Here is a 13,401-nt window from a genome sequence, read left to right as displayed (position 1 = left end):
TGAAGTGATGCTCGTCCCTTAAGGTTCTCACTTCTGCTCCTAATTGGTTTTCTGACTGAAGGACCAAACTACTTTGTACCTGTAGAAAAACCTGAAGCTGCAGTTGACAGATAATATTGACATGTAAAAAAAAAAGAGCAGCAAATGACTGAAAAAATGTGCAAGTCTGAAAATACAGTTTTTATACAAAATATACATCACTTTATTTCAAATGGAAATGAAATCCCTCCTTTATACAAACATGTCAACTTCAGATCAGACAAACACCAGATCATCAATTGAGGATTCTGTCCAGGTGCAACATTACCAGTCTTATTTCAGCATCAGCCACACATTCAGGAATACATCAGTAAAGCAAAACCTGAGCATCAAGAGCAATTCTACTTCAGAACAACCCCAAAACACAACTTGATTAATTATTTCACTGTGAATATGTTACAAACTCAGTCGAGCAACACCAGGACAGCTCAATGTTGACAATAAAGACATTAGCAAAGGAAAAAAGCCATTTTGCTTTGCTTTGATTTCAGGAGAGCCTGGGAAGCATTTTCAACATGACTGGATCAGAACTGGGCAGCACACACGGGGTATAACTCATGATAACAATTTCCTCATTTTGTAAGGTGCTAGCCCTTAATTTTTAGAGGCAATGTGGAGATGATAGTTGTTGGAAGTATAAAGTATCTAAATTAGTCCACATCATATCACTTTGATTCTTCACGATAGAAAATGTACAATTTGTAAGATTAGTCATTACACTGACTGTCGGCATTTGAACATTAGAATTGATGCCTATTTATAGTGACTGGAGTACCAATAGAGGAGACTGTCTGTCCAGATCCTTACTGGAAGGTTTGGAGTGAACAACACAATTGATCCTAGACACATGTCAATGTTGCCTTGATAAAGGCACTAACTGCAGGTTGTCCCAGTGTACAAGTTGTCAAGACTACCAGGAGTCTGTGTGTGAGGACTGAAGAAAAACTGCAGAATTTAATGATATAGGCGCTCTGTATTTTACACAGCTACAACATTTGGTGCCTCTTAAATATTGCACTTTGAAAAAGGGAGATACACAGAGGAAGTTAAATATTTGAGGGAAAGGAGTGATTGTGCATAAAACCCTCAGATTATGAGCTTGAAAAAAGGACTGCGTGGAAAACGCTGGAGTGGATTTGGTGAACTGAAGGAGTGTCAGTCACGAGTCCTTCACCAAGGCCATAGCAGTCCATTGCTTTGCTTTACTTGCCCTGGAGGTTGCTGAGCTCCATGTCATCCTTGCGACGTTTTTGCTGGGTGAAGAGGGAGCTGAAGGGATAGAGTTTAGCTTTGGCTGAGTAGCGTTGGCCAGCAATATCCAACTCGTAGTCCCCACGATTGATAAAGTCCGGAGTGATGGGTGTGGGGAGCCCCTCTGGGCTTGGTGGTGGAGATACAAAGCCAAGGCAGACATGGCGCTCAAGAGTGTAGCTGTAGGCGCTGCTGGTGGTTGTACCGGCTAGCTGATTGTTACAGTAGATGGGCTCGCCCCACCAGGGCCACAAGTCTAGCTCTGTATCATGGTCCTCTAGAACTAGCATGATGAACCTGCGTGACACGCCATCCTGACGCTGCTGTAGCAAGGCCTTGCGACCAAGAAAATCTGTGTCCTGTGGTGACACAGAGAGAGAGAGGTAAAACAATAGGTGAAGGGCAGAAAAAATAAAGTTCAAAAGTGAAAATAAAGGTAGAGCAACATCAGATATTATGAGAAGTGGCCTAAAAATTATTAACGATAAATGCTAACACTGCATAGCTTTGTTGAGAACAATTGTAAACAACTTTTCTTTCTCTACATCTTCACAGTGCAGTTACAAATTCAGCTGATGACTAATCATCTGTAGGGATTCTGGGAAACCGGTTCATTAATACTGCTCTAACATTCTTGCTGTGTAAAGCAGAAAGCCGACTTGATGCTCCACTGTTTTCAGAATAAACTTTACCACTGCTTGTGTAAAGCACCACCTGTTGTGCCTGCAGGTGCAGCTTGGTGATCATTTTTCCAACGTCACACAGATGTTTAATGATTTAGCAATGCAGATGGCACTTACTGATTATTATTCTGCAGCCAGCCTTTCAACTTCAAAGATCAGAAACATAATCCACACTGATATCACAGTGTGAGTTTGATGTGTCTACAGCTGATCATACCTTGTCAAACTTCACCCTGAACTCTCGTCCACACTCCAGTGGGGTGGTGAAGGTGTTGAGGTCCTGACCCCAGAAAGCAAAGAACTTCTCTATGCGCAGGCTGCGTAGTGCATAGTACCCTGCATTACGGATTCCATACTTCTGACCCACTGACATCACCTCATTGTACACATGTAGAGCATACTGTCAGGAGCAGAAAAAACAACAACAGTCTGAACTGTATCAACCATCCTGTACAATATTGATGAGATTCATGTGCTTCTATGTATGAATATGTGTGTGGAGCAGTGAACCCACCTCTATTGGTATGTAGAGCATGAAACCTGGTTCCCCAGTGTGAGTCATACTCATCACTCTGATCCCGTTGGCATAGCCAACACTCATTTCCTGTGAGCACACACAGTCACAGTAAAAGATTTGCGCCCCCATTCACAACACAATAGGTACTTCGACATGTAATATCACCATTATACCCATTTTATCAGTGAGTTTCTGCATATAGCTTTTGTTTCCTACCTTACAGAACATGGAGGGGAAGTGGTCAGGTGTCATAGAAACATATGACAGCTCAGCTAGAACATCCATTGCACGAGGTCCAATCAAATTTAAAGCTGTGGGTAAAAAGAGTACAGGGATGAATGCTTCAGAAAGACACTCTAATGAACAAAGTTCAACCCAAGTAATATTTTCCCCTATTTAAAAGCAGATGTTACTGAAAAAAACAGAAATGTGATTTGCTGTTGAAGTATAAATTAAATAATGTTAGGGGTGATAAATCCTGTAAATTCAATCCTGGGATTGAGATCTTGAGTTTTTGTTTCATTATATGTGTAAAAAGAATATAGGCTAACTTCCGAAATTATCCGTCCATTGGCTGATATCAGATCCACTCCCTTAACAAATGGAGGAGTTTGAAGCTGACCTGTCCATCCACCCTTTAACCCACTAGTTTCCATTGACGTCTATAAACATCAGTTATGTTTTCAAACTGGAGGGCTGGTTGACAGTCTGGTGGAGCTTATCAGTGAAAATTAGGCCTCTAATTAGGCTTCTACGTATGTATGCAATTTGGGTCAAGATAACTACGGCAATCAAGTAACAGAACAGAGGATGGCGAGCCAGAGCAAGATGGAGAAAGTTGGATCAGTTTGTGATGCAACAAAGTTTGCGTATGTCAGAGTGCACCCACGCACAAACACAGTGTCGCTCTGAGCAAAGCATCTTGCGATCAGCCAAGAACAGAAAGAAAACACAGATAAATGTCCGGAGAATCAGAGAAAGTCCGACGAAGGAGATCAATTGCTACAATGTGCTGGCTGTCAATAGGTCAATGATTTCTGACCCTTCACTTCAGGACCTCAACAAACTTTCTGTGTGCTTACCAGTGTACTTCCAGCTGACGTCCTCTAGGTGGAGATCTGGGTCATTTGGCATGTGTTTCTTTATCCATGACCAACAGTGGACCTGCTGGTCGGTTGGAGAAATGATGAAGAAGCTGGAGAGGGAACAAATATGTTAGTTAAATGGTTATGATCAACAGCAAGACTAGAATTGCCGGGGGCTGCAGACCTATTCTTGCTGAGGCGGACCACACTGCAATCGTTCTCATATCCTCCTCTCTCATTTAGCATGCCAGTGTGGACGATATGTCCAACAGGGACATCCAGGTCATTGGCACACAGATGTTGTAGCAGATCCAGAGCCTGGTCATTCGCTGACTGGCATATCAGAACAGACCACAGGGTTAGTCATCCAGCACTATAACATCATGGGCCATCAACTAACTTCATTCATTAAAAATTTACAGACAGGACACACAACTTCTGCACCAGTAAGAAAGAACTGACCAGAAGGTCTTTGCCTGCTCTCTCTAGACAGTGCCTTGAGATAACTTTTTGTTATGATCTGGCTAAAACTGAACAGCATGTTATTGTAAAGAAATAAACTGACTGTTTAGTTTGAACTCATACAGGGAATAGCAGGAGGAATTTTCTGCTTCAAGACTGATAATTAATTTAACTTCCTAAGTTGTTCATAGTGCACCAAAACTTACAGTCAATTCAAACTTGGTGAAGGAGGACATGTCAATGACACAGACGGCCTCTTTGCAGCATTTAACTTCTGCTCCAACAATGTCGAACCAATCAGGCTTGTAAAATGTCTTACTTTGGTCCAGAGAGAGCAGATCTGCACTCACATATACAACAGAAAAGGGGAAATACAGTTAATTGTGTAAAATTAAATATTGAGAATATTCAACCAAACTACAGCCAATAATTCGACTCAATCAGCTGCCTGAAATTATAGGCCAAGGTCAAAACGCTCAGTTTTCTGCTCTGACATCTGTACCTTTACCCGGTGGAACAAAATATTTGGGTCTTTCAAAACCATGTTTCTCCATCCAGCGAGCTCCCTGTGTGTCCAGTCGGTCATACAGAGGGCTTGTCCTCAGCTGGCGGCCAGTCTGAAAGTCCCAGCGAGGAACCTTCAATTCAAACAGCAGAGCTGGACACAAACAAAAATGAAAGAACAGATAATACCAAAGCGAAACTGAAAAGTCACCATCATTCCAAATTAATTTGGTCACACTAGAAATGTACTTGTAATTAACCTCTTTTATAGTCCAATATAGAGTATATGTTGCACAATTTTTAAAATCCTGTGCTATCCCTCTTATCCATAGCATCACAAGATCATTCCTTATCTCTACGAGAAGAGAAGGAAAAAAATGCTCTACCTTCCTTCCATGTCAAAATATATTTATAGGCGTAGTATACTTACAAAGTTGTGATGTTCGAATTAAAAATTCAGACAGCGTTTTCGCTGCCGAACACTTAACAGTAAAACGAGAGTTTTAAGATATACCTATTCTCCTCACAGAAGTTGAACAGCATTCTGCACAGAATTGTTTGTGCTGCTAATGTTGGTAAAGCCAGCTGCTGTATCGAAAGTGACTTTGATATGGATAAACAGTGATGATGTGGGGTCCTCTTGGGGTGGCGTTTTATTACCCTGTGCATTTTCTATCGGTAGCAGATTGGCCAACCTGGAACCCCTCAGGTGGTAGTGCCTGTTTAACTTGAAGGCTGGCTTCAGTCTTTCTAATCCTCTAACAGGAACTCTGGTGTTTGTTTTAGGTTTACATTGTATTTAGCAACTTACAACAACTGATCCACTCCACTGTAACTGCATACTTTAATTTGATTTGTTTCTGTTCATTTCAATTTCACTATTTTGTTGTGTCTGCCTTTTGTTGTTGTCACGAGCTGAGTCAGGTCATATCAGGAAATATAGTGATGATTTTTTCATGCCTGTGTATCCAATATAATGTTAATGGAAAGGTTCTGCAGACACACACAGCCTGAGTGTCCAAAACTTTAAAAAATGTTTTTTTCCCCCCAAAATATACAGCAAGTGCACTTAGTTACAACAATGGCATTCAGCAGAATGTGCACTTCTGTCAAGCCTGAACAGTCCCCTTTAATCAAATGAAACTTTAATTCAAATGGAAAATCTTAACAAGACAACAAAATGCAAAGACAAGTGAACCATCATATTGGCTGGATTGGCGGAGCATGATCTTATGGGTATGTGTGAATGGTGTTAATACACAAACTATTAAAAAAAAAAAAAAGCTCATTACTCACGCACAACTTCCATCACTCTGTGCCTCAGGAAGGTTCTGCTGCTCTGCAGATTGCCGAAGCGTTTTACGTCCAGTGGCCAGACGTTGGCAGTGGGGTAGCCAAAAGTCATCCACTCTGCCAGGTACCTAATATCAACGTTTTATGTGTGATTTGCACAAATAAAACAGTCCAACATATGATACTTACAGTGGTAAAAACAGATATTAATAAACTAAATTTAATTATTTTCACAGTAAAAGATTTTCAGGTCTGGAATAAAACGCAGACTCATCTTTACAAGATTTTGGTTACATTTGTTGTCACAGATAAAGGGAGCTTATCTTGTAATTCCCATGCTTACTTCCCAGCTCCTCCAGCAAAAGCTAGGCCAGAAGAGTTCATTCCTGCCAGCACATAGTAGCCGGAGATACCCGCTGTCTCTCCCATCAGACAGCGCATATCAGGAGTGAAGGACTCTGGACAGTTGACCAGCTGATGAATCTCTGCAGTCTCAAGTCCAGGCATTCTTCTCAGCAGGGCAGTCAGCATTGGCTCTGTACATAGAAGACGAAAAGTTTGCTATGGTAAGACTCTCCAAAATGTTCAGATGCCAATACATTGCAATCAGAAATGCTTTTATATAATTAGCATTATGAAATAACAAAAGGCATCTTAAAATTATGTTGGCAGTATTGTCCAACTCAATATCTGATAACAACATACCCCACTGCTTCCTCACACATATATAAATGTAAGGGAAACGTTGCTTTTTGATGACTTGCTATTTGTTTGGAGCTATCCATTTCTTAAAATGAACAGATTAGCTTACTTCCATAATGTTCGCTAATTCTGTGTAAACCTAATCAGAACTCAAGAAGTAGCTTAATTTGGACCATTAGGTCATATTTTACCATTTATGGTTACATTCTAAGTAATAATGACTTAAAGAATCAGGCTTAAAAATTTCCAATTATTATTTCTAAAGATAAAGTTTGACAAAAAATAGTGATAGTTCCTTTTGATCCTTACAAAAGACCCTAAAATTCTTCCTTCTGCTGTGCAGCAGAACCTGTATTCTTTTGCCATGTCCAGACATATACAGTCCAGCAGATGTGCCAAACATGAGAGTTGACTAGAAGCAGCAAATGCGGTACAGCTTGTAAAAATATATTAGTAGCAGTAACTGCACTGATGAAATCTTTTACAGATTTTATTCAAAGATGTCATTATTCAAGTGAAAACAAACAACCTTAGGAGACATTGCTATGTTTTTGCTTCTTCTTAAGCTTCTACTCTTTCATATAGCTCTTCTTTTTGAGCTGAGCTAGCACAAATGCCTGTCAAGTACAACTTGTGAAATACAACATGCAAATGTGTTTCATTTGAACACGAAAAACAGCATAAGAACCAATGCCTGCTAAGGGTGACTGTGTGTCGATGTCCTTCAGGGAGATATACGGCTGTCTTCTCGACAGCCTTCTATATGAGCATTCTCAGATTACTCGCATAAGGCCAAGGTCAACAGACGGGTGTGCATGAATGTCTGTAGCTACATACGTTAAAGACACTCTGAACTGAACGGCTTACAAGTTAGGCTCAATAACAACATTAAATGTTTCAAAAACATGCCTGTTTATTTGCTAAAGCAACTGGTCAACCAAGAAACCTAAACTGGCCTGTTTATTTATTTATTTTCCTTTGACTAGTGAACTTTATTCTGGCAACAGGAAATCTTTTTATTTTTGCAGTGCATTATTAAAATGTCAAGTTTGACTGTAACAGTTGTAGAATGCTGACATCATCTGCATTTGGACTGGTTCCATATCCTTCTTCTTCTTTCTTTTCCTTTCGGCTTTTCCCTTCAGGGGTCGCCACAGCAAATCAGTTTCCTCCATCTAACCCTGTCTTCTGCATCCTCTTCTCTCACACCAACTACCTTCATGTCCTCTTTCACTACATCCATAAACCTCCTCTTTGGTCTTCCTCTAGGTCTCCTGCCTGGCAGTTCAAAACTCAGCATCCTTCTACCAATATATTCACTATCTCTCCTCTGGACATGTCCGAACCATCTCAGTCTGGCCTCTCTGACTTTACCTCCAAAACCTCTAACATGTGCTGTCCCTCTGGTGTACTCATTCCTGATCCTATCATCCTGGTCACTCCCAAAGAGAACCTCAGCATCTTCATCACTACTACCTCCAGTTCTGTCTCCTGTCTTTTCCTTAGTGACACTGTCTCTAGACCAAACAACATCGCTGATCTCACAAGTTTTGTACACTTTCCCTTTCATTTTAGTTAAAACTCTTCTATCACACATCACACCTGACACTTTTCTCCACCTGTTCCATCCTGCCTGTACATGCTTCTTCACCTCTTTTCCACACTCTCCATTGCGCTGGACTGTTGACCCTAAGTACTTAAAATCCTCCACCTTCTTGATCTCTTCTCCCTGTAACCTCACTCTTCCACTTGGGTCCCTCTCATTCACACACATGTACTCTGTCTTACTGCGGCTAACCTTCATTCCTCTCCTTTCCAGGACAAACCTCCACCTCTCTAGCTTCTCCTCCACCTGTTCCCTGCTCTCGCTGCAGATCACAATGTCATCTGCAAACATCATAGTCCATGGAGATTCCTGTCTAACCTCGTCTGTCAGCCTGTCCATAGGGGTTCCATAGGTTCACCATAGCGAACAAGAAGGGGCTCAGAGCTGATCCCTGATGCAGTCCCAACTCCACCTTGAACTCCTCTGTCACACCTACAGCACACCTCACCACTGTCTTACAGTCCTCATACATATCCTGCACCGCTCTAACATACTTCTCTGCCACTCCAGACTTCCTGCTCCTTTACACAATTTAATAATTCTCAAAGACCATGTTTTTTTCAAGGTTCATTGTGAAGTTATCCTCCTCCCAACCCTCCATTACCAAAGTGGTCCCAGTCCTCCTGCATATTCTGGATCTCCAGCTGATTGCGGCCCTCCGTGAAGATGGGTTTGGGGTTCTTCTCAAAGCCTCCTGACAAAAGGCCTCCCTGCCATGGACGTACGTAAATCCTGCCATCCATATCAACCACCACTGAACACAAGACAGAACAGAATAACTGTGGTTATTTCTGACCAATCTGTTGTGTCATGTAACAGACCAACACACAGAAAAAAATCACTCTGAATGTAAATTATGATTTTCATTTTCCTTCCTTTCCTGCTTTACCAAATAGAACAATTGACTAAATAATTTCACAATGCCAAAGACATTCAATTAATGAACTGAATAAATCTACGTTTTCCCTTTATTCTTCTCCACTACAATCAGCATTCTCTAATGGCAAAATAGCAGAAGTCAGTTAGGTTTGTATTACCGGTAATCAAAAATCAATGATCTACTCTACTTGTAGTAAGACAAAGTTTTTTCCCCTTTGTTTGATTGTAAGACCTGGTGTGTTGTGTGGAACAGGTTCCTGGAGACGTTTGGTGAGGAGATAGAAGTGTTCACAGCCATGAAGAGGAATAGACACCGTCTTCTCACTTGCCTGGCCAAGTTCATAGGCCCACTGAAGCAGACAGACACATACGTCAAAATCAAAACTGAGGACCAATGTCACTTCAGCAGCCCTCATTAAACTCCAGCCATAATAATAATCCACAATTAAATACATATAAATTAAATATAAATTAAGTGTTTACTAAATCAGATGATTTGTGTTGAATTAATACAAAAAAGAGTTTCCATCACAAACACTTAAATGTAAGGTGGCACTGTAACTTGTTGATATGTTGTGATGTGTATGCCACATTTTTTTTACCTGTCCAGCACAGTTGATGAAACATTCACACTCGATAGTACCACGGTCAGTCTCCACTGCCATCACCTGACCCCTCTCCACCAGGACCTGCTGAACGCTGGTTCGTTCTAGAATTTGAACCCCTGAACAGGATGAGAAAAACATTGAGATGTAGGAAAAAGCAAAAAAGAAATAGATGTCAAAAGTAAAATTCTTGTTTTATTACGGTATATGTATTATTGTTGTGTTAGTGGTGCCTTTGAAAATTACCATGACCAGCAGCAGCGACAGCCATGGCATGGTTAACGTCAGGTGGTGATACCACAGCATCTTCAGGCAGGTGGAGTGCCCCCAACAGGTCATGAATATTTACAAGGGGGTGAAGTTTGGCCACCTCTTTTGGCTTAATGATGTTTGAACTGATTCCCAAAACTCTTAAGGATGAAAAAAAAAAAACCAAGATGAGGGCATCATATTAAAAGTTATGTGACTCTTTAGAACTTGGAAGTCATACCTGGGATGGCTCCAGATCTTTTAATCATTTGAAAAAGCTGAACATATCAGATTGAGGGTATTGTACTTCAGCATAAACAATATCATAATAACAACAGACAGCTGTCTTTAATGAATCTTTTTATAGTAAGATGGGAATGCTAAGCACCAGCATAAATGACAAATACGTATCTACACGCAGATATGATTTTCTTAATTAAAATGCATAAATTTTAAAAATAATCTACCTTGTTAATACAGTAGTACGTAGAGATACGAGCTGCACGACATATAACTTTTTTGAGACACGAGCGGTCGCTCTGTACATATTTTTGTTCAACTTACGAGCAAAAATTCCAGATATGAGTTGTGCTTTGGGACAACGCCGCTCGTTGGCGGTTGCATACAACTCAGCTGAGGCCGGATCTCATTCTCATTCATGGGGTAAAGACATAGGTAATTGTTCTCCTGACTTTTTACGTTTTATTTGCATACTTTATCACTGTTTATATAACTTGTATATAATTCCTTTTGCACAGGTAAAGTATGCATAAAGTATGCATGTTAGAGGGGTTTGTGGCATTTTTTACATCTTGAACAGATTGAAATGATTTTAGTTATTTTAAATGGGGAAAATTTGTTTCAGTTACAAGTTGTTTGACTTATGAGCTCGATCACGGAACAAGTTAAATTTGTATCTCAAAGTACTAGTGTGTGTTTAAGATCTATAGTTGGAGCTTTGTGCGACCACAAAGCAAAAAGCTTATGTCCTGCAGTGGCCAATACAGAGTCAAGACCTCAGTCAAGAATTTGTGGCTAGACATCCTAATTTATTCAAAGTACTTGTGAAACTTTATGGAGCTACAGTTGAATTGCAATTAATAGCTTCACGTGGTGCCAAGGCACCACCACTCAGTACTGAGGAAGTTTTTGGGTCTTACTTTAGTCGGGATGCCAGGCGCTTCAGAGAGATGAAGCGATCATGATTTTGGGCCAGACACAGAGACCCTGTCTGCACAAAACCTGGAAATGTTTGCAGCAAATTATACCAGTGCAAATTCTTAGAATACTGTAGTTATGTTAAACACCTTCATAAAAAGTGTCAATTAAATGAGTGGAAGCATATGTTTGACTGACCTGTTTTGACTCCCGTCTCCTCCTCAAGTTGTTGGTAAAGACTAATGGAATAGTTTGCCATTTGACATTCGATGGAAAGAGGCTTGGCCACACTGACTATACCAGCACACAGTCTGGTTGTTCCTGCACCAAGTCTGCCAAGAGGATAACAGGACAGGAAATACAGCATTAGCAGAGCAGTGTCCAAGACCGATCTCTAACTATTAGTAGAACTGTATTTGTCTCACCTGCCCTGCTCCAGCAGCACTACATCTGTCCAGCCCAGTTTGGCCAGGTGGTAGGCGACTGATGTCCCTACTACGCCTCCTCCACAGATCACCACACGGGCCTGACTGGGCAATGGGAGCATCTGGGGGTCTCCACTGACAGTCAAACAGTGTCCAGAGGTCAACAAGCCCCTGCCTGCCAGTCTGTAGCTACTGGAGGGTAGCAGCAGCCTTGGGAACAGGGCAGGGACCAGGGCCTTGGAGCTCCACACACAGCTGCACATAGCTGTGCTTTCTGAGACGCTCCCACACGCAAACAACTACATGTTCAAGAAGTCAAGGTTAATAATGGAAACAGAAACGTCCACACAAGCATACCTGTCATGTCTATAATAACACGCCAAGTTCCAGTGCAGCTCTTAAGTTGCAGTTTTGAAAGAAGGACATTTGTAGAAACTAAACTGTTGACATTTGACACAGACGTATTAACCAGCGCCGTAAGCGGGCCTTTAACTTACAGTAGTCCTTCAAGTGTCTCCACATTAACTTCACACTACCCACCGGTGTTAGCGCAAAGCATCACTGTGGTTACCCGAAGTCACAAAGTAGCTTTGGCTAACAATGTAAACATACCTTTATAAACCTTTTATTAGACGTAAATAAACCTTCAACGTCAAATAATACATACCTAGTTGAAGGTGGTTTAAAAAATATTTGGATATTTCCTGAGGTTTTTTACTTTCGCTTCTAGTTACGATTGTAGTTAGAGATGGTAGCTGGTAGCTAACGACTGTAGCTTGGCCTATGGAAAAGCTAGTTAATGCTGATTATTTGTCGATGCAGCCAAACATCAACCTCGTTGTCGTTTTCCCTGAAGTTTCTTTTTCATTACGACATAAAACTCACCGAATGAGCCGGGTTCAGGTGTTGTTATTACCAAAAGAGAGAGGTGAATCCAGTCACTGAGTGATATGACTGAAATCTTGTTTGGCTACTACAGCAGGCAGTGTCAACGTCAAACTAGCTTCAATATCAGCACACACCTCCGGTATGAACTTTCAAAATAAAATCCTTCTGACTAGAAATGAGTCAGCAGTACTATAGTTCATCAAAGCGGCTTCCGGTTCGAGTCCCGCTCTGTGATGTGGCTCCGCGGTGCACTGGCGTCGTGCCCGGAGTGTACCCTGCCTCACACCACCAGTTGGCTGGGATAAATTCCAGCATAAGAAACATTGGGCATAACAAAGGAATAATTATCAATGTAAATGTTACATGAGAAGAACTATGAAAAAACAATAAAAAGTTGATATATATTTATATCCCGCTTCAAAGCGGTGATGTATTGTAATTGTCAGTGTTCGTGCGTTCACTCATCCATTCGTTCATTAGTCCACCGAATATCTTTGCAACCGTTGCAGATAGAAAGATGAAACAAAAAGCAAATTACTCAGGCTGCAAAGGGGATGAATATGAGATGATGACATTGACCTTGAAAAAACTAAATCAAGATAAGATAAGATAGAAAGACGAGAGAGGTCATTAAAGACCATAAATCAAAGCTAGTGCTTTTTTTCTGTGAAAGTAGCTCAGAGCACTGGCTTTGATCTCTGACCTATGCAAGTAGGTCAGGGTAAAATTTTGAATTCAGGGGTGTCGCGGGATGTTGCAGTCTGTGACTGGCTTGGTTCCAGTTTATGATTTGTTTTCAATTGTGTAGGTATACATTTTCTAAATTCAAAGTAGTTTGAATCTCATTTTTGTTTTTGCAATACATAATAATATTTTATACTCCGACCATTCCGAACCATGTTTTCCATTATCTTAGTGGTGACATTTATAGAAAATGATTTTTTTCTTCACAGATTTGTTTTTCCCTATGTAAAAATCTTTAAACAAATGTATTGGTGCAGTAGTTACCATGTGCTATTTTCTAGTTTATTTTATTAGCATAGAAATAAGAATGA

The 13,401-nt window shown here is 40.7% G+C and overlaps 1 protein-coding gene across 1 annotated transcript; it reads right to left on the bottom strand.

Moving 5' to 3' along the window:
- pdpr (pyruvate dehydrogenase phosphatase regulatory subunit) lies at nt 1-12,466 on the bottom strand. Its single transcript, XM_068320130.1, has 18 exons — nt 12,344-12,466; nt 11,459-11,757; nt 11,232-11,365; nt 11,036-11,117; nt 9,873-10,036; nt 9,624-9,745; nt 9,254-9,371; nt 8,747-8,896; nt 6,178-6,370; nt 5,838-5,962; nt 4,540-4,695; nt 4,244-4,377; nt 3,760-3,908; nt 3,573-3,685; nt 2,707-2,801; nt 2,488-2,577; nt 2,191-2,373; nt 1-1,649 (listed from the first exon to the last, which is right to left on the bottom strand). Exons 2-18 carry the CDS (start codon nt 11,719-11,721, stop codon nt 1,242-1,244), a joined length of 2,679 nt encoding a protein of 892 aa, XP_068176231.1. The 5' UTR covers nt 11,722-11,757; nt 12,344-12,466; the 3' UTR covers nt 1-1,241.
- Between the last annotated feature and the right edge of the window lie 935 nt (nt 12,467-13,401).

Source organism: Antennarius striatus, chromosome 1 (genome assembly GCF_040054535.1).
Source record: "Antennarius striatus isolate MH-2024 chromosome 1, ASM4005453v1, whole genome shotgun sequence".
NCBI lineage: Eukaryota > Metazoa > Chordata > Actinopteri > Lophiiformes > Antennariidae > Antennarius > Antennarius striatus.
Note: the sequence above shows the minus strand (reverse complement) of the source record. Positions and strands in the feature narration are given on the sequence as shown.